This window comes from Mesitornis unicolor, unplaced genomic scaffold, assembly GCF_000695765.1.
Source record: "Mesitornis unicolor isolate BGI_N332 unplaced genomic scaffold, ASM69576v1 scaffold11512, whole genome shotgun sequence".
NCBI classification, from domain to species: domain Eukaryota; kingdom Metazoa; phylum Chordata; class Aves; order Mesitornithiformes; family Mesitornithidae; genus Mesitornis; species Mesitornis unicolor.
The window spans coordinates 30,269-51,900 of record NW_010171364.1 but is presented as its reverse complement, the minus strand read 5'-3'; the positions used below and the strand labels follow the sequence as shown (position 1 = coordinate 51,900).

The window sequence follows — 21,632 nt, the reverse complement described above, 5'->3', positions numbered from 1 at the left end:
GAAAGCTGGGTCAGGCAAGGCACAGCCATCTTCTTGGAGGTTCCTTTTCTCAGAGTACTTCTTTAAGCAAATAAGAGAAACTTAAGTTTGCAGAAGAAGCTCAGTTCCCAAGGTGGCCTCTCTTACTGGTGTGATGCTTCATTAGTTAACGTTTAGCAAATTGCTGGTGCAGCTCTTAAACCACAGTGCCAGGATGTCCTCTTGCCCCGAGTACCTGAATCCGGGCTGCGTAGGTGTCAGATTTTACAGATATTTTGCTCCTGTAAAGTCCAAGTCAAACCTAAGGAAAACCCCTTCGCCTGCACTCAGCGGTGTTCATTTTGTAACACATTTGATGAAAGAGTACAGGACTTAAAACCAGAAAATTTGAGGCGGTGAGAATCCAAATTAAAGCTGTGAATAAAATAAGTGGTGAATGAAGGACTCCTGCTAAGCAAGGCTGCTATACCTGGGCAGAAAAGTTTGGTGAATGGTGAATTTGCTAAAAAACAGAGTCTGCAAGAGACCAAAAATGTTGGTAAAGTCAGGTCAAAATCTACAGGTAGTGAGGCCCAAGAGGAAATTATGTGAAAATCTGGAGAATTTTTCAAAAAGGTTTTTCATTCCTGAAAGGCCAGACTACTTTGTCTTCACTCATTTCTCCAACTTTTCACTTGGAAACCAAGTTTTTATTTGAAAACTGACATGCATTTCAAATAGTAATACCGTGCCCCCAGATAGCTTGAAACGAACCAAAACTGGGTCTCAAGGAAATTGCTTTGCCTGGCTGTGAAATTAAACTTTTCAGAGGATTTTGGGTCCAGGGTAGGATGCAGGGAAACATGTTTGATCCAAGCTGATCTTTCACACCATCGAGTTGGAAAATCCAGTATTATTTGGCTGCTGCGATACCTGCTGTCACACCAGCAGTGCAAGAAATAAATCCGAGACACCCTGTCAGGCAGAAGGCTTGGGCTGTGGACGCCAAACCCACCCACTGCTGTGGCTGTGGAAAAGCAGGAAGAATTCCCTACCCAGATATCCCAGTTATGGGTTACAGAGAGGAAAAGAGGCAGCAGGGAGCTGAAATTTAGCATGCCTGAGGTGAGTCTGGGGGGATATTTCCTCTCCAACTTGTGCCTTATGTATGCATCTTCAGCACAGATCACCAAGTGAAATAGGACCATGAAATGAAACAAGGCTGTTTCTGACCGAGACACCACCGCTCTCTCCAGGGACAGATGACTGTAACCCACAGACATGGTCCTTCGTCGTACGCGGCACTGGTAAATCTGCTAGATTCATTGTAGAGTGGAGATTAGCACCCACCGCTCAGCATCGAGCTCTGAGCATTAAACTAATTACTGGGTTCCCGCACTGCGCGGCTTCCCGGCAGGAAGGCGCTGCCCTGTAAATCATCGCACACAAGCAGCATTTAGCCAGAGATGTTAAAAAAACCCAGCGTTGCCCTGGGAATGCTCCCACCGTAGGGGCTGTTTCCCTTTCTGCTCCAAAGACAAAGCTCGTTTGCCCTGTTGTGGTGGGAAAGCCTGGAAGGAAACCGTGTCCCCTCTGCCCCTCGCCCTTACGCAGGATGGGATGTCGGTGTGGAAAATCCTAAAAGACGTTTGAAGAGTGGAAGATGTGCAGGCTAAAGCTGTTGGGAATTCCCAAGCGCAGAGCGGTTTCCCGGAGAATCACCATCACTCCCGCTCAGCTCAGCCTCAGCGAATGCAAAATAGCCATTTATTTTACAGATGCCCGGAGCTGACGCAGCTTCCCCCCTCGCTCTCCCACTGTGGGATATCGGCCATTTCCCCACTGTTTCCTGCGACACAAACGCTCCGGTGCTGTTACATTTTGTGGACTTTTACCCAGCAGAGAGGATTTTACAGGAGGAGAAGGGCAGGAGGCTGCGAGGATTTTATTCTCTCATCTTTACGTGTTTCCAGCCTGCTCCTCAGCGCCGCGGCCGAGCACTTCCCTGCAGAGCATGAAGCCATGCGGCTAATGTCCCCATCTGTGACTCTCGCTCTCATCCCCTCCCTGGTGGGCAGCTCTGTCTGTGCCGGCATAGCCCGAAAGTCGTCAGTGAGGGATGACATTTGGGCTTGCAGTTCCCGTACCCAACCCTTTTGCTTGGTGCTTGTAGGACAGAGGACCCTTCACAGCATCCTGCCCTTGGAGGGATGCTTGTGGAGTTTACAGTGGCTTTCGGTCTCTCAGGGATGCCATCTTCTTGAATTAGGTGCGACTGGGATGGGCAGGGCGCTGTTCTCTCACCTCCCATTGCAGGTAGGGGATCAGGACCTATTTTGGACCATTTAACACGCGCTTTCTGGCTTTCCCATCCTCGCTTGGAAAAATCAAGTCAGCTATCCACCGTGTTTGTCTCGCCCAGCTCAGGAGCAATTCTGAGCTCCTCAGGAACATGGGGAGACCCTGCAATTTCCTGGGACAAAGCAGATTTGGGAAATGACTTGCCCTCTTGGCATCACTTCTGCAGGTCGAGTTGTGTGTTGTTGAGTGCTGGGGTTTTTCCACCTCTCTGGCGAGTGAAGCACCATTTCCTACAGGACATAGGGCTGTAGGAACTCTTACAATGGTGGTGGACAACTGAGCGCCCTAGAGCATAGTCTAGGCCATGTCCCTGGATTGACAGATAGTCAGTAGTCCAAGCAAACAGGGAACGCTATTGGATGTATTGCAGGAGGGGGAGAGAAGTTTATATCCACGTAAGAGCTAGCAGATTTTATTTGCTCATCTGAAGATGGGTAGGAATGCAAGTAGTACCAAACACAAAGCAGCCGGGCTGCTTTAGAGCCGTAATAATCTGTAATATCAGTCCTGCTCAGTGTCTTCCCAAATAGGAAGCAGCAGATAGAAAAAACCAGCTGTAACGAGGTTTCAGCATAGAGATCCTAGACCGAGGAGCAGACACACAGCAGTTGTTTGGCCAAGACAGTCAGAGGTGATGGGGCCATCTTGGCTCCAGAAGGATATGAAAACCAGGCTTCAGTAACTGCTGGCCAGACAGCACAACCCCGGGAGGAGATCTGCACGTCACCGTGGCTGTTGGGCTGTGTTTTCTGGACAGAACAGCCCGTCTGCCCGCAGACAGCAGCCCTGTGGCGTTGTACCCGAGTCGACCAGCCTTTTTTGTGAGCTGTTCCCCATGAGCGGGGTGGGAGATGGCTAGCGTGACGCTGCGGAAAGCCAGCCATCTCTAACTTCATTTGTTAGGCTTCGCTTTGCTGTGTGATGCAAATGGCTGGAGAGCACTCCGTGGAGCTGCGCGTTGCTGTGAACCCCGCGTTCCCAGAGCGCTGCGACCTGGAGCTTTCCAGGTCCACTGAGGGCCAGTGAGAGTGCAGAGGGGATGTCGTTTGGGTGCCCACCTTGAGGTGCTCTTTAAAGGGACGGACTGAATAAGTCACTGGATCGTTTTTACCAGCTCAGGGTCTTGCAGGGTCTCTCGTATTGCATGCCCAGCAAGCCAAGTGCCGAGCAGCGGTGGGAGGCCTCAATCAAATGCCGTGAAGGCGGATGGAGGAGTGGAGGAGGAAGGGAGAAGGTTGTCTATGCTGCGATTCACAGCGGCTGCTTCGTGCCAGACAGATTTCCACAGATTCAGAGGTCAGCTCTGAAACACAGATGTGTGAGAAAGAGAGGGTGAGTGAGGGGGAGGGTCATACGTGTGGCTGTTTATTCAGCATCTACAAAAACTCCTATGGACTTGGAGCCGGGCCCTGAACGTCTCTGGAAGAGGCGTATTCACCAGCTCTGCTTTGGTTCCAAAGTTCATTCAGGCTGCAAATGCCATGAAAAGAACCGTCTTCTGCTGTGATTTCAGCTGGGAAGCAGGGTTTGCATTTCTGAGATGCTCTCTAAGGAGGAGGAGGAGGTTTTCATTTTATAAGCCACATTTTATCCCCAAGTTACGGGGCCTTGGTTCTCACTGGAGTAGCGCAGGAGAGTACTGCTCTGCCCTGGGGTCAGGATCTGGGTCCCCCAGGAAGGTCCCCCTGCAGGGTCATCCTCTGGGGATGCGTGATGCTTTCAAGAGATCAGTTTGATTTCACCCACGTTCCTGCCTGGTGATGGCCGTTACTCTTCACAAGATTCATTTGCTGATAATTAGCACTGCGCCTCTGATTTGTCTTGCACCACCGGCAAAACGCAGTTCTTGTCTTTCCCCACCACCGCATGCATTTTCTGAAGTGTTCTGAGATGCAGCTTCGAGTACAAGCAGTCACCAGAGGAAACTGCCCCGGTGTTAACCTTTGAGATAGGCTGAGTGACAAGTATGATTAATCAGAGCAAATAACAGCAAAAATGATATTTACTGGGATTTAGTTCACCAAAAGGAAGGCACGGTACGGGGTGACACGCTGGGTCAGCTCTGCTGCGGGTGTCAGTCAGTGCGGCTCTGTGGGGGTAACCGGGTTTGTACCTCTTAGCTTCACTATTCATACAAAATAGAACTTCATAGAAAACGACTGTGTTTTTGAAAAAAAGGAGGGGAAAACCCCCCTAGTTTGTGTCAAGGCATTTTCAAAGGATCAGAGCCAGAATTTACCGTGGTATGGTCAGAGAGATGGGGACCTGAAGCCCACTCCAGTGCAGCTCCAGAGCAGGCAGGGCAGGAGCAGCTCTGCTGGTGCCATCGGGCACAGGTCATGGCTGGTGGTGAGGAACAGATAATGAGAGGTGATCTGTATCTGTATGATGAAACGTAAGTAGCTTGCAGAGATAAACACGACTGCCAGTAACGTCTGACAGCCACCAAGAGCCCCTCTCCCTTCCAGCAAGGTAACAAATTAATTGGGCTATGTGGCTGTTGCAGGCAAAGTCACAAGTTCGCTTGCTGAGCTCAGCCTGCGTGCTCGGTGACAGTGACATATGGGCGACAATTAAATAACTGCAGTTCTGTCCAGGTTCGTGAGAAACAGATCCCCTTATGAACTGGGTTTATACCGCGTGTCTGCTGCAAAGGTAGACACACGACCCAGGGTCAGAATGGAGATGTGCTGACTTCCCGCTCAGTTCATGAGCTTCTTGATCACTCCTGCCTCTGGATTTCGCTGTCAGGTACGGAGTCCCCTCCATTCCCTGAGGTTTGTTCTTTCACAAAGTGTTATTTGGTCTTTCAGCTTGATGGCTAAAGCCTGGATGTTTAATTTCCCATCCCAGCCCGTTCTCCCGCTGTAGGTGGGCACGTTCAGGACTGTCACTGACCTGAACACATCCCTCTCTCGGTAACAAACAACCCACAGGCGATCAGCTCAGGGGTTAGGGTTTGACCCGCTATGGAAAATGCAAGCCACTGGGAAGTGGCAGTGGGATGCATAGGAAAGCTGCAGGGATGTGCTGGGATGCTCCTACCGGGTAAGAACCAGCCCGAAAGAGATGAGCACAACCTCTTGCCCTCCTCCCAACCACCTCGTGCCCAGGGGACAGAGCAGCCGGGGAAGGGCAGAGGCTGCCATGGAGGAAGCAGCTCTGCACCATTATGTGGCTCCTTCCAGCAGTCCCAGGGGCTGAGTGCTGCCTATTTTTAGTTCCTGAGGTAGCTGAAATACCACCGTGATATTCATTAACGAAAACCCCATCGGATGGGAGCTGCAAGGGCTGGGGGGGACCAGGTTGGTGTGTTTTGTTTTGCTTTCTTTAATTGCTGGCTGCAGCACAGAGGCAGAGCGTGGCGGGAGGCTTGGCTCCTCTCACCTCGGGAAAAGCAGGAGAGCCAGACCCGGGGGAGGCGGGGAGGGAAAAGTCAATCAGGCAGTATTTAAAAATCTACCTGCTGGGCCCAGGGGAGGCTGGAGATTTTTAATGTCATTCCCAGCTTGAGATGCAGCCTGGAGAGTGAGGAAAGGAAGGGATATCGTCTCTTCTTGGTTCCTTAATTGCTCGTTAAATCATCTCACAAATGCCTGAACTCCTGGATGGCCCCGTGCTCCTTGACAGAGGGGCTTCATCCTTGGCAGGGGGGAGGAGTATTTTTGAAAATACTCGTGTCACCTGCTTCTTCTGGATCTATAAAACGGAGAGCTCAGTGGTTCGCTCTGCAAAATAAAACTGGAAAAAGGCTGGAATATTTTTATTACCAGGCTGCAGAAGCAATAAACTTACCTATGAGCCGTTCCCCTGCTCCAGCCTGCACTGCGGGAGGGCCACCTCTCCCATCCCCAAAAAGGGACCTTCGGTCACTGCGGAGGGGCACATACCAAGGTAATCCCCTGTACTACGAGCTCAGTCCCACTCCTGGCCCAAGCAGACCTGATAACCACAGCCAGAGGTGCCTGACCCTGGTCCCTCCCGTTCTGCCCTGTCGTAGCTGTGCATCCCTGTCCTCTGCTCAAACTCTCCTGCGTTAAATCAGAAAACCTCCCGTAATAGCTTCAAATGCGCTTTGCCATCACAGACAGATGGACAGATCTGTGACTTACACCTATAATCCCCCCCAGCAGTCAAGATAAGACACAAAATACCTCCTCCTTACTTGACTGAAAGCATACTTGCTGTTCCTGCACCATCCACGCACAAATAACAGCCGTGCCAGACCGCAGCCCCGAGCGGACTGGCCATTAGCAGGTTTTGTGTTATTTAGAGGCTGTGAAAAGAGGAGAATTACAGCTCCAGCAGGGCAGGCAAACCGTACTGACAATTTATGAATATTCACTGAGCTCACAGAGCACTCTGGGGCTGAAAACAAGCTTTTGAAATTAACTGAACTCTTCAAGGTTCTTCGTTTGTCTCGGCTTTGAGGTGTGAGTCACCGATCCTGTTTCTCAGAAATGAGCGGAGTCTGTGCAGAGGGCTAGGAGGAGTCCTGGGCACCGAAATTTGAAGCGAAGTATTCTGTGAAAAAGACTTCGTGTTCATAAAGCCTTCAAAGCGGGGAGACGCCACCCCATTGAGTTTTATGGGATGCTGTCTCCATACAGAACTGAGACATCTTCAGCCCGCAAAGACTGGCTGTTCAGAGGACTTGAGGCTCTTCCTCTGAGCAGTGAAGTCTCCAGCAGCTTCAGTCTCCAGTGCTAGAGTGGCTCCTCCACTTGTAATTGTACCCATGACCTAAGAAATTATCTCCTTGCTTTGCCACAAAACCTGTAACACCTTGTCCCCAGTACCCAGGGAGAGCAACCCATTCAGCAGCTGGGCCGTTCCCATCATCACTGCAGGATCTGCAGGAGATTCACTTCCTGCAATGCAAGCAGAGATGGGTCATGAATTTGAGTGTCCTGCTTCACAAATAACTGGAGGCACATGGACTATGACAGTAGGGCTGAACTCAGCTGTTCCCAGGTTGTCTAGACTTTCCCATCCTAAATCTTAGACATCTTCCGGACCCGAGCTGTGTCAGAATGCTGTCCTCCAGGAAAAGTTGCTGTTGCAGTGAATCACATTTTTCTCATCAAGAAAGATTGCATCCGAAAAGGGCCAGCTGGCCCTGCCCTGGCTGCCATGCTCCCGAGCCGCGGGAGGTTCCTCTCCCTCTGAGTCACAGAGCTCAGCAGCCAGCCAAGGTGGTCTGTGAGAACAGGAATTATCCCCTGTTGCAGGGGCACACAGCAGAGAACAAGGATTCAGGAAAAGCAGTAAACCAGCATCTGAAAAAAAAACCTGTTTCTGGAGCCTTTCTGCTGTCCTTTCTGACACAAACGGCCCCTGCTTCAGCAAGGTTACACACTCGGTTAAAACAGGTACCACTGCAGGATGTGCGTCACTTTACTAGCAATTTAAAATATACTTGTACTTATATGATTTTCCTTCTGTTCCCAAGGAGCTCCACACGTATGCAGTGCCAACTGGTTTGTCTGCTGAACAGAAATGTTTGTTGACGTGACGTGGATTGCACAAATAACCTCTTTCCTTGGGGCTGCCTTGCTCCATTCTCCTTTTGCCCTTTCTGCTGGATCCTACAGTGTGGATCCTAAAGCCGTGTCCCAAGAAATGCAACCTCTTTACTCCTGATGGCTTGGTGAACTGTTTCTGAAATCTCTGGCTCGCAATTCTGCCTTGAGCATCTCTGTGACCTCTTGTTTCTTTCCTCTGCAGGCTGATGCCAAGATGGTCTGCGATGTCGTAAGTCGGATGGAGGACACAGAGCCCTTCTCTCCAGAGCTGCTGTCAGCTATGATGAGACTCTGGGCAGACTCTGGGATCCAAGAATGCTTCAACCGGTCCCGGGAATATCAACTTAACGACTCGGCCCAATAGTGAGTGTCCCTGTCCATAGTCCTTTGTGTTAAGGAGCTGCATTTGAGCTTGTTAAAGTTTTAACTAAAGGTAATGACTGCACAGCAGTGGATCTGAACACAGTTCCACTTACAGACTGGGATGTGTGTTGTGTCACGGGCTGCTGTGAGGCAGAAAGGATCAGGGAGGACATTCACGTCCCCTCTGGCCAGTCTGGGGTCAGGTCTGTGACCGCCCCGCAAACCAGGTTCCAAAACCGCTCCCCAGCAGCTCAAGGTAGGTTTCTACAAACATGAATCTAGTGGGCAGAGGAAGACCAGCCTGTGGACATGGCAAATGACTTCTTCATTTGTCTGATAGATGACAGCAGTGTGTGATCATCTGCTTTGTATAGCAGTACAGCTCTTGGGTTTGCTTTTCTGGTGGTCATACACTGCTGGTATGCAGCCGGATTACAACCAAGGGTAAGGGACATCTTTGCTTTTACAGTGGCACTGCGTTGTTCTCTGTTGCAGTCAGTGACATCTCTACCATCAGGGACCACATCCAGATTTTTTTAATGGTGATTGTCTGCGTCCATGGCTTTGGTTCATCCCATCATAAGGGCAGGGCATCTACCCATAAACGACTGCTCTGGCTCTGAAGAAATGTTGAGTTCCTCCCCAGGTTCAGTTCAGACCCATTTCTAGTGATAATTCATCCAGTCTGTTTGCCTCCACCTTGGCAAGGTGGCTAAAGGTTCTCATCCCATAATTTCAATCACAGCAGCTGGTGCAGTCAGGCAAAATGTCTCCTGGCCCTGTACTGTGTCTTGGGCCGTAGTCAGTAAAACGTGGTTCAGTATAAGCATAAGGAACAAGCACAGAGTGATCTTTTCCCCAGTTGTACCCTTGGACCTTTTGGTGGTCAGGGAAACAGAGGCTTCCCCAGATGGTGACCGGGGAACCCAAAGCCCATGCTTTTGGCTTTCACAGTGTCCCGTGTCAACAAGTTCACCAGCTGACTCATGCACTTCTGGAGCTGGTACTGCGTGTTTGGATTGTCTGGCATCTCTGCTTAGGGTTTTCCTGGATATCTGTCAAAACATGAATGCAAGCACTGGCCTGGCTGATGGTTTTGTTCTGTGTGGTGGGCCTGATCTTCCCCAGTCTGCACCAGCTCCTCCCATCCCAGCTGGCGGGGCAGCCAGGAGCACGGGGTTATTTCTGCTCTTGCGGTGCTGCAGCAGAAGGCGAGCGATGACACATCCCTTGGCACTGACCGAAAACCAAACCTGCAGATGTGGGGTTGGTGTCACAGCATCCTGCCCAACCATTTCTCACCACGAGCGACTACATCTCAGTGGTGATCCTGACACGGTGCCGCCTTTTAATCACTGCTAGGTTGATGTCCATGTTTAATCTGTATCTCGTTGTCTGTGACAGCAAAATCAGCCTTCTTTTGCCAGCATCTTTTTTTGTTCACAAAAGAAGGGTCTGATGGCATAATCGTATCTTTAGAGAGATAAATTATATAAAATGCCAGTCCTAATTGCATTACAACCTTGTGGAAAATTCTTCAATTGTTTTAGAGCCAATTACCTTGAGGAAAGTATTTTGATTTTCCTTCCATGCAAGATAGCAGTTGCAAATAATAAGCATAGCCCTCCCAACGTGACCAGCTGCTGGGCAATTCGTCAGCAAGAGCTCTGAAACCACAAGCAGTTTCTAGGCATCAGCTGAAGAGGCTCTAGTGGTATTCACAGCAACACCAACGTGTGGCTGCAGCCCAGGAAAATGGATGTTGGTGTCTTGAACAAAACCCCTTGCATCTAGAGGAGGATGCACGATCATCCTTGCCAGGGCAGGGCTGTGCTGCCTCTCGCAGCCGCGCTGTGGCTGAACACTTGTTTCCTCTGGGCTAGGTCAGATGGTGAAGCTGAAGAGAACAAAATCCTTTGCATTTATGGACCTGCTGCCGTTTGGGAGCCTCTGGTGGTTCCATCACCAGGAGCAGAGATGCTGTCGCAGGGCAGGGCACTCTGACACGTCCCGCTGCACCTCCAGGCCCTGGTGCCACCACACCAGATGGTGATGCAAGCGAGAGCCCAGTTGGCACTTATTCACGGCCAGTGGACGCTGAGTGAAAATAGGCGGATTTTTCATTTATTCCTTCAGTGCTTTGGGGTTGTTTTCTTCTGCATGAGCAAAAGATTGCAGACAGTTTTCTATTTATTCCCCCTGCAGGAAAGGGCTTATCTTTATTGACACTGATACTGGATTTAAAACACTAGCAACTACAAAATGTGTTTTCATTAGGGCTGAGAAAAACAAATTCCAGGCAAGAACTGAATCTGAAGTTCCCCAAAGTTGGCAGAATGGCGACGGGCAGTGAACTGTGCTAGCATCGCTCTCACTTCAGGCTTCTCCTGGTGTTAAGCCGCAGGGACTGGTGTTTTGCTGGCAGGAGGGAGGTTTGCTGCAGGGGTCAGAGCTCGCACACCACAGCTGCTCAGCACACATTGCCAAGCCTGAAGGCACAAAGCGACCGGGTCCTGTGGTGGCCAAGAGCGGGCCAGGCACGTCCTTCACCCCAGAAGCTGAATGCCCCAAATGTTTTTCAGAAGCCCCCTTCCATGGCCTGGCTATTTCTAAGGAACCACGGCTTGGGCTTCTCCGAGGCAGTGCTGCCATTGTCCTGCACTGCTCTTCCAGTGCTTTACCTTGAGGTTTTTCAAATGGCTCAAACAACAAGCACTCTGCTACGGCCCCTGGGAGACCGAGTCACCAGCTAATCAGCAGCCTGCAAGAGGTAGCAGCATGGCTTTTATTAGTCTATCATTAAGTTCCCTGAAAACAGATATATTAGCCTAAACAAGGAGTGAGTACTCGCTCTTCTCTCCTGTCAGAGATGACCAGGAGCGCGTTGCTTTCAACTCTGCCATGCACGCCTGCCGAACGGTGTGGGCTTCCCTGCGAAGTCTTGCTGCTTTTGGCTCTAACGTCAGCCTGTCCTCGGCTGCTGCAAAGGAACAATAGGAAACAGCACTTTTGCACAGCAAAACACATGACCGAGGAAGAGAGCAGGTTCTGTAAGGGTCCTCCTGTGTCTTGGGCAGCAAAAAGTAAAACCATAAGGACAGCAAGAGAAGGGAAGAGAGTAAGATGGAGCATTTGGTTTCATCTTCTTTTGTTACTGCATTTTTTCATCATTCCCTAAGGCAAATTTATGGGTGGGTTGAGTTCCACATTCCTAATCTCCTGATTATGTTTTTATTCTTACTCCGTCTCCTCTTCCTTTCTTGTCTCCATGCCTTGGAGCCAAATCTACCTCTGATCATCAAAGCAGCTGGGCACTGCTGATGTCTTTCTTCTCCAGCCAGTTTCTGTCTGTGGAAGCACATCTGTGACCCACATTTTGCTTTCAAAAATCAGCAAAATAGAGGTTTCCAGCTGGTTTCCTTCATCTCCTACTTTTGTTCAGATTTTATAATTGTCTTGTGTTTCCTAGCCTCGAGTTCCTAACGAGCCTGCTCAGTAGAGTACAGTGCATAGGGCAGGTTTGGTTTGAACCACCCAGGCATGGGGACCTGCTTTGAGCAGCCTCCAAACTTCAGGAGGGAGTGGAGCAGACGGAGCATCCACGCGAGCACCACTTCTCCGTGTGCGTATCCAAAGAGGCGCAGGCCCTGCGAGATGTGTAGGCAGAGACACTTTGCAAGTACACAGACACAAAAAAGCCAGAATCCATCTCAAGTTGTTCTCCTCCTGCTTCCAAGTACACGGAAAGATCATTTGATAATGCCAGGGCTGTGAAACTGCCGTGAAAATGTAAAATATTTTAGGGCTGCGTTCAACCCATCCATCTTCACACGTATCAGAGGTGTCAGGGCTGGGAAGCTTGTTGCCTTCGGCTCTCTCCAAAGGGAGCAAAGCGAGGGAGAAGTGGCTCCGGAGAGGGATACAGACCTCGCTGCTCAGTGGAGAAAGAGCTGCAGTTGTGTCTGCTGCTCTACCTTAGCTAACTTCAGCCCTGACATCTCAAGTCTGTGCCAAATACCAAGCCCAAACTGGACAACACTTTGGTCGTTCCATCTTCAGGAACTGCTCTGGCAGCGCCTTACAGAAAAGCAGCGCCAAACTCGGAATAAAATACCGCAGTGCCTTCCTTCTTGCCCTCTCTCATGTGGGACTGCCTTCTGATCTCTTTTCCTTGCAAAAAAATTGTCTTTGCGTGATGGTCTCACCTTTCCTACTGATGCTTATTGCATCCCACATGCCAGCGCACACTTTGCATCTAGAAAACAGTTAAGAAAGCAGACCCAGATGTTGTTGTGATGTGGTAAACGGTTTCCAGACTGAGCCTCGACACAGCACCATTGGAACAGGCTGCCCAGAAAGGCTGTAAAATCTCCATCCTTGGAAGTACTCAGCACTGAGCCACCCGAGGTAACTTTCAAACTGAATTTAATTTTGAAGTTGGCCCTGCTTCGAGCAGAGAGATGGCTCAGATGAACTCCAGATGTCCGATCCAAACCGGCACTTTTGAGTTCATCTTTTGGATTTATTTTTCCCCTTGCTCTTTCTTTCATGACGCCAAGTTTAAAAGGGAGAAGGGGTCTTCAGGGTTGGCTGCAGTCCCCTGTTCCCAGCCATGCAGGACCATGCAGCTCTACGATAACGCCCACGTCACACGAGTCCCCTGCTGGCAAAGCCCACAAGGCAAATGTTTAGACCGTGGGACTCGTGGGACTTGGGCATTATGCATGACTGTCAGGACGTGGTCCATTTTAATGAGCTGCAATTGTTGCTGGCTCTCTCAGACTGAAGAAAGAGAAATTATAGGTCAAGGTTTTGCATTAATATTCCTGTCAGGTGCGTAGATTCCGTTTTCTCGTCACAGCTTTTGCATTAGAATCTGGTTTTCTGCGTGCCTGTCTTACTCGTGCCTGTCACTTGTGCTCCCTTGCATTTAATTGGAGGGAGTAGCAGCATAAATGGAACAATCCGATGGATTGGGATGGCTTGCGTTGCCCTGTTTATTGAACAACCCACCTTTGTGTCTCGGAGCCCAAGCACCAATAAAGCAGAAAGGGAAAATACATCACAAGCGGAGATGTAGAAGCCTTTGTCTGAATTTATGGTTTAATTTACCCCCGTAAGTAAATGCGCCCACCAGCTTTGAATAATTAAGTTCCCCCTGCGATAAGCAAAACAAAGCAGCTCATGAAGGCCAGAGCTGGTTGACTGCAATCGCCGGCCGTGCTCGGTTCCCACAAATGAGATGCAAATGGATTTCCAGAGAGGAGCAGCTCTGCGACGTCTGCTGGTGCCAGGGCTGGGGTAGGGCTGTTTCTGGTAAGCGTGAGGTGGGGGAGACGGGGACAGGCTGAGCATCAGCCTGTGTGAGTCTGCCAGGGCTTGTGAGAGGTCTCAGGCTTCATTCCTAGCCTCATAAGTGAAGGAATCACTGTTGTTATATGGCCACACCTCGGACTGAGTGTGAGCAGGAGGAAGGGCACAACAAGAGACATGTCGTCTTTGAAATCAGATGGATGTTTTTCAGCATCTCACCCTCAGTCTTCATCCACCTGGAGACCCAAACTTGGGTGCAGTCTCTTCAGGGACTGGCTCTCTTGGCCCAAAGCAGAGAGGAGACCACATCACAGCATCTTGAAGGTGGGTGTTAAGCAATGCTCACCTTCTCATCCCACCAAACACTGCCAGGAGAGCGCGAGGACTCACCAGAAATCTCCCAACCATGGGGAGCAGAGGTCTGCAGGGCTCTCTGCATAACACAGCTCCATCATAAGGCATTGCAATCACCTCAGTCTGAGTGAAGGTACCTGAGATGCCATCACCACACATCCCCACTGAACTTCTTCCATGAGGAGGAGAAGCTCCAGAGCTGGGCTTTAAAGCAGAGCTTGTGGCAGCACCCAGCGACGTTGGAACATCCAGGAAAGCATCCACCAGCTCTGATGCTTTGCTTGCTGCCTTTCCATCTGAAACAGCAAATTCTGCAGCCAGCTCAGCTAAAAACTCAGCACCTCTTTACATACGGATCTTGCAGGAAAAAAACTGATGGTATAATGTTGTCACTTCCCCCCCTCCTATTCCTCTTTTACCCTCCAAAAATCTCTTCAAGATCTGTCTGAAGAGACCCAGGGGATAACACAGGCTGCACCGCAAGTAGGAGCAGAGAAGTTCCGTAGGTAGCTCATTCCTTGGGGACAAAGCCGTAGCAGTACCTGCTACCTCCCTGCCAGTTTTCTTTGCCGTGTCTCATCATAACAATGTTGTCTTTGGCCTGGGGATTAGTAAAATCTTGACATCTTGACTAAATAAATAGCTATTTAATGAGCCACGATATCAATCAGGGCTGTCCCACTTCTGGCAAAGCTCCCACCCGAAAGGGTAGGAGCCAGGGAGCAGCTCACGCCGCCTGGAGGAGGGGACACTGCCAGAATCTGGGAACAATCTCTTTTCACATTTTTGCTTCGAGACGAGGAGCAGGCAGCACCACGGGTAAACACAGCACAGGGCGTTCACCCCCCAGGAAACCCGCTGAACCACAACCTCGAACCCAGGGTAATCTGTTCTCATCGCCGACTGACAGACCCAACAGGAACGGCTTCCTGCCTTGCGAAGGGCTGTGGGTGACGGATTCGGTGCAGAAAGATTGGACTCTTTTTTGGCTGAGCATTTGTGTATTTTTAGGCTGAAATGTCCTTACGAAACCAGCTGGAGCTGGCAGGCTGCCACCACGGCTTGGGACTGGAGTTTGTTGGCGTTTTTTTTCTTTCCACTGTTTGTTTTTTCACTGCTGTCCGCAGCCCCCTTCTCCCAGCAGCTCTGCTTTTCGGCATGCCCCGCAGCTCACCCATCACTGCCATCTCCCACCTTTCACCCCAGCCTTCCCACACCAGGACACAGCAGTGCCAACACACAGCTCCACAGCCTGAGAGTCTGGGCTCTCGTGGGAACCCACAGCCTCTGCATCGCCGCTCCTGCAGAGCCAGGGAGCCCAAGCTTCCCTCTCCCTTTCTGCACCTTGCAGTTTGGCGAACCGTGCGTCCCCAGCTCCGCCGTCACAGCCTGCCCTGCAGGACAAACAGCATCACTCACACGGGGTGGGAGCAGGAGATGGGGTGTCTCCTACCAGCGAGGCTCTCAGGGCATCCTGGTGCTGTTTGGAACTCCTTAGGGAATCGGGCAGCTCTAGTGAGGCAGATGTTCCTCTGTGTGGTTAAATCCCGCTTTATGCCAGCGAGTCAGCACCCAGCTCAGGTCACCAGGGGCCGTGAGCCCTGTCCCCACTCAGTGGCCAGGTGGGGAGAGCCCCCGGGGGCTGCTCTCAGCCCCCTGGCTCTGCAGAGTGTCTGCAGGCCGGGCTGTCAGGAGACCACTGCACCGTGGCTCTTCACACCACCGGCGTCAGGTCTGGCACTGTCTGCGGCTTCCTGACGTATTTGCTGTCTGTTTGAAACCCTTAAATGGCAAAGAATGGCAGGAACGTGGGAATTTCTCTGTAGCCGGGCTCCTGGCTGGAGCAAGCCGTCTGCGGGCACCGGTGGCGACAGCATGACGGGGTGATGCTGCCACCCCCCACAGGTCCTATCTCAGAAATCATCCCGGTTTGGAAGGAAAAGTTGCAGAGGGACTTTGCTGTGGTCCAGGGAGCTCACAGCAGTGCTTTGGGAGCTTGGGCAGAGCTGCCTGCCACCGGCCATGGGATGAGCAGCTCAGGAGGAGCCACTCCAACCCAGGACAAGCACTGTGGAACGGGGCAGATCAGCGCCGTGCACTCAGGATGCACTTATCTCCTTTTCCCCCTCCTTCACGTTTTCATGGCCACCAGCCTTTCTCTGGCCCAAGTTTCTCAGTGCAGCGCTCCCCTCCCCTCACTGCGGGGGTGCAGTTCCTCCATCAGGACCCCCGTCCCCCACCCCACGGCGCAAGAGCACCCAAAAAGCATTTCAGTGACTGCCAGAGGTGCGCAGCCACTGCTGTTCCCCCCTGCCCTCACTTGGGGTCCAGCCCTTGCACGCACACCCCCCAGTAGAAGAGGGGGAGCAGTGCAGCATCCCCATGCTCAGGTGTTTAAGGTTAGGAGTTAAATCCAAAACCAATCATGAGCTTAGCTAAAAAGCCCCCATTTTCAATATATATTAAGACAGCCATTGGAAAATTGCTTTTATCTGCTGCTTCCTAAGCCCTCTGGCTTATACTTTAAAGCCTTTTGTCTGTGAACAGGAGAGCTGGAAAGTCCTTTTTTATTTCCTTAAGCAAATAGTCCATCTAATATCCAGCCTTGAGGGGCTGAGGCTTTAAAAAAGAACAAAAATGAAGGAAGGGGAAAAAAAAAAAAGAAAAAGAACCGTAGCAAACATTGTGACACTTGCCATAAAATCACAGGACGTGGCAGTTATGGGGATGAAGCACTCAGAGCTGTGCCCGCTGTGGCACAGCCCCCGGTAGGTAAGCAGAGCTCCCCAGGGCCCCCATGCTGCCCACCCAGTGGGTGGAAGCTCCTTGTCTTGGTTCCCCAATGGGGACAATAAACACCCTCCTATTTATGAAATTTTGGGGGCTGTCTGGGTGAGCCCCATGGGAGCAGAGTCCCAGCACTCGGCTCAGACAGTCCTGCCGAAACTGGGATTTGCCTGGTGGAGCCCTGGGCACTGATCATTTCACAGACTAATTGATATAATAGCACTAATTAGCTCTGTAGCAGAGACCACTTTGTTTCTTGCTTATCCAGGCCAAGCGCTGAGCCAGTATTTAACCCCCAGCCATTTATTCCCTACTGCTTTTTAGGAGGGAAAGGACAAACTGCAAGGTTTCTTCCTCTGTGCAGAAGATGCAGCCAGGGTTCGGCAGCACAGGCTCGTGTTTGGGTACGTGGGGCTTATCAGAGGAAACCTGGCACTGTATTAGAGTAAAAACAACACTGAGAATGCCTATAAACTGCTATTTCAGCTTCTCCAGATCTGTTCCTTGCCTTCAGACCACTGGTGCAATACACAGATCCAAACCCACAACTCCTAGTTTGCCAGCCTTCATCAGAAACCTCTCTAATTTCCCAGATGCCTCTGACCCCCCGGCAGCCCAGTGCTCAGGCTCTCGGCGTGATTCTGTGTGGGCTGTTGTGGATGGGCACACGCTCACTCCGCTCTGCAGGCGCAGGCTCTGGGCAGGGCTGCTTAGTTTGGTCGCCACTGCACAGCTCAGAGCAGAGGGAGGCTGGAGGGCAGCAGAGCAAACACCCATCCTTGTGCCAAAATCCTCGCACTTGTGCCTTCTCCAGACACGATACATCTCAAGCATTTAAGTGCTTGAGGAGGAGAAGGCACCTCCTCTGAGGTCACTGGGGGTCTCTTCTGAGGTTGAATTTATTGGAGAAAAGAGGCGAAATGGTGCTGAGCCTGGATTTTAGACAGCACCTTCTCCATGCTGCTGGGAGAGGATGGAAAAGGTACAGGGGAGAAAGAACCCAGGCCCAGGCTGCACCGTGGAGCCACGCCAAGGAAGTGTCAGGTCGGGTTTTGGTGGTTAAGTCCAAGCCCTCCTGGGGATTCACGATGCACTTTGCCTCACTGTAACCCCTTCCCTCCTGGGCTACGCTGTGAGACCACCAGCGCTGAAAAGAAATTCAGTGCTTCAAAATTGCGAGCCCAGGCTGTGAAACACCCTGTGAGCAGTCGCTGTAGCTCTGAGGCTCTGACAGCACTTTCAGTGGCGTAAATCAGCATTTCCCAGTCCCTCGGTTATTGCTCTTGGTGCGTAAGGTTTGACGATAGGTTTGACGATAGCATAAGACCCGTTTCCAAATCCTCGCTGAGGAAGGTACCAGCCAGCACATCCTAGCGAGCGGCGTTAATGTCAGTTTAAACATTTTCAGCTAAACAGCTCCACTGTCTTTGCAATCCCCAACAAGAGAAATGCTGCACCAGGGAGCGTGCTGAGCAGCGAGGCCAGGTCTGCAACGGGCAGGAACAGGAGGAAGAAGGAGACAGAAGCAGCCAGCAGCTGCTGAGAGCTGGAGTTTGGTACCTGAGTCCAGGCAAAAAATCTTTGCTCGAATTGAACTAACACTGAAAGTGGCAACTTTGCATTAAGAAATCCCCAGAGCAGTGTCTCATTGAACAAAAATAGATAAACAAAGATATGACGCACACATGGAAGTTACAAATAAACTCAGGAAAAAAAGCTACATGTTTCTACCCAGGAGCTCAGCTACCTGTATCCTGCCCCAGGGACCATCCTTAGGGACGTCAGAGTCTTCCCAACCCACGATGAAGAGCTGCATCTCGTTATCTGTGGTCTCAACCTCTGCCCAAACCCCTGCTCTGCCTGGTTTGGTCTGTTCATCCCTCTCTGTCTTCCCTTGCCCCAGAACAGAAGTGCTGTGGGAGAGCTGTAGGTTTTACTTTGACCCTGCTGACTCCGCTTGATGCGTTGCTGCTTTCCACCAGCTTAACCAGAAATCTGGCACTGGTGCCCTGTCCAAAGTCCCAGCAAAGAGCATCACTGAGCAGGACTCCCTGGCTCACTGGGGCATCTCGCGGTGACAGTGGGGAGCAAGCAGCTTTGCTCCACGGGAGGGTGCAATGTACAGGGAAAACCTGAAGAAAACGTGGACAAAATCCAGTATCTACCTTGAAACAAGCAATGCTGCATCCCCAGCCACGTGTTCCCATAACAACGGAGCCACAGTACGCACCTCCGTGGTTTCCACCGCAGTCCCCAGCTGCTCCCTTCGCGCCGCAGCGTGGCACATCACGCTGGCGCCCGGCCTGCACACACCGAGCCTGGATGCCCCCTGGCACACGGGAGATGATCCTGGGGAATGCTGGAGCTGCCCACTCCCTGGCTCCTTCCTCCGCACTGCTCATCCTCCTCCTTTTTCCTCACTTCCACCGTAAATCTCTCAATCCAATCCCCAGCCCTAGGGACAAGTGGGTCATTCAGTGAGTGTGAAGAAGACCTGACGTGAACAAGGTGTATGGGTGGGCAAAGGCAAGGCTCAGCATGAGCGCTGGTGCAGATGGGACCCAGAGCCATCCCGCAGCCTTCCCTGTATGGACATGAAGGGGCACTCCTGGGATCCAGGGGGTTATTTTTATTTTCGCTTTGCAATGGGAGCCAAAAAGCTCTTTATTTTGAGAAGCTTCAAACATTGATTGGATACGGCTGATCCTTCCATCAGCTGGTGCAGTGCCACCAGATGAATAAATCTTGCATGCATCTGTAATTACTGCTTAGCTTGTGGTTAAATGCAGTGTCATTGATCTGCAGAACTCATCAAAACCCGTATAGGAATGCATGAAATTATATTGGATGGAGCAGAAAAGTACATGACAACATCCATTTTCAGCCTTCTCTGTTCACCAAAAAAAAAAAAAGCATTTATTTATCTCTATTCAAAGTCTTGGGTTAACTTACAATTTAACCATCGACTGTAACACCATTTTATGGGCTGCCCTTGATGTAGGGAATACATTTCTTTCTTATAATAGGCCAGCAGATTTCTACCAGTATCTGCCCCTACGTGGGCAAAATCCGTATTAAAAGCATGGAAGAATATTGCTTAAGGGTTATAAAACTCAGTACAGAAAGGTCTTATGGTTAAAGCTCCTGGCTGAGATTTAAGAAACCCAAACTGGCTTCCAAGCGTCACCACAGGCTTCCCATCGCGTCCTCAGGCGAGTCATCTACCCCTTAATACTTATCTTCCTCCTAAAGCAAGTGTGATTAATAACATTTCCCTGCTCCAGTGGGAGGTTGGGAGGACACGTCCATCACGTTCAGCAAGAGTTGAGGTGCTCCAGCAGCAGAAAGATGCGGGCTGGGCAAGGGTGATGCTTGCGCTAAGCAGCCATCTGCTGGAGATGCTCTCCTCCCGTTCTGCGGCCAAGAGGGAGCTCAGCAAAAGCGTTTATTGGCAATGAAGTCCAGGATGTCTCGTACAGCTCCTGAGGTTTTCCACACCTAACGCTGTTCCGGGCCAGCTCCATCCTCCCACTGGAAGTGAAGCGCTCCTGGGTTGGTTCAAACGTCTCGCACCACGTAGGCGTGCCTTGGAGGTGGTGTCCTCAGCTCATCTCCCGCACCAACTCTGGAGCTGGGATGTCCCGTATGGAGCATCCTCAGCTGATTTTATCACTCACTCGTCCCTGATGCATCTTCAGCTGAACACAGGGATCAGCCCACTCCTGCTGAGACCCAGGAGCAACCCAAACCGCTCCTAGGTGGGCTGCAGGAGCCCAACCTTCCAGGGGTGGTTGACTGGGGACAGAAAGCCACGACTACAGATCTCTGTGAGGTTGCTCATGCCTATACGAGAAAGAGAAAAGAACCATGAGTGGCCAGCAGGATGCCTCGCCAGCCCAGCCTGGCCCAGGTGACAGCCTTCCCTGGTGGAAACGATTGAGCTATTTCGGTACCCGGCAAACAAATCTTCTCCAAACAGCAATTCAACAGAACATTTTCTAAAGGGATCAGAAACACCATGAATTTTCCCTTATGTGTCTCTGCTTCTGGATCCAGCCTGGACTGGAAACAAAATGCTGCAATACCACAAGCAAGGCCGTTCTCCAAGGAGCCACAGCCTCACAGCTGCTGAGAAGGAGCGGGAAGTTCATTTGCACAGCGCAGATCTTACGTGCCCAAGAGATCCACCTATGTCTGGGATAACCAAGACATTTTTAGTGGGCAGCCAAGGGTAAAATTTCTGGGTTTTGCTTTTGCTCGCTGTAGGTCACATCTGCCCGTGACAGAGCATTGGCTGATTTGGGTACCCACCGCTGGCAGGGATGCTTAAATGGGATTTGAAAGCAGAAATCCCTATAGCTTGCTAATAGGTCAGGAAAATGGACAGATGAGAAGATCCAGAAACATGATTCCTACTCCATCACCAGCAACCCATCTTCCTCCACATGGCAAGGGTATAAATGAGGCCTCTAATTGAAGTCAGCTCCCGACAGACCCACCCCACTCTTCATAATTGCGCCGTCATCCAGAGATGGGCATCCTCTATCTGCCCGATATGAGAGCGCAGATCTCATTAACTAATGCTTTTCTTCCTCGCATTAGATCTAAATCCCTCACCAGTGCTATCCCTGCCGCAGGCAGACACCTCACACCACAAAATCACTGCAGCTAGATCTAGTTTTTTCCTTCCAGCTTAGAAACGGAGACATTAATGCTACTTCCACTACTGCCACAAGTGTGTAAAGAGACGTCCTGGGCCTTGGTGCACACCCTGAGCAATCTCCCTGGCCAGTGGCCGACCTAAGCCTGGTTTCCTTTGCGGTCACAGCTGTTTGCTTTCCAGGGCTGGAGTCATTCTGAGTAATTAGTTCTCGATATTGCTTTGGGGCTAAAGCGAATCGGCTGCCGTGCGATGTAAGGGGCCAGTGAGCCTTTGCATCTTTGGCGATGTCTCTCTCCTGTTGGGGCTGA

The 21,632-nt window shown here is 50.9% G+C and overlaps 1 protein-coding gene across 1 annotated transcript in view; it reads left to right on the top strand.

The window, feature by feature from the left end:
- The window catches only part of GNAO1 (guanine nucleotide binding protein (G protein), alpha activating activity polypeptide O), a 76,242-nt gene that overhangs the window by 35,137 nt on the left and 19,473 nt on the right, over positions 1–21,632 (top strand). The window contains exon 3 of the mRNA XM_010180007.1: positions 8,047–8,207. Within this exon, the coding sequence (XP_010178309.1) occupies positions 8,047–8,207 (161 nt within the window). The remainder of the gene's footprint in view (positions 1–8,046; positions 8,208–21,632) is intronic.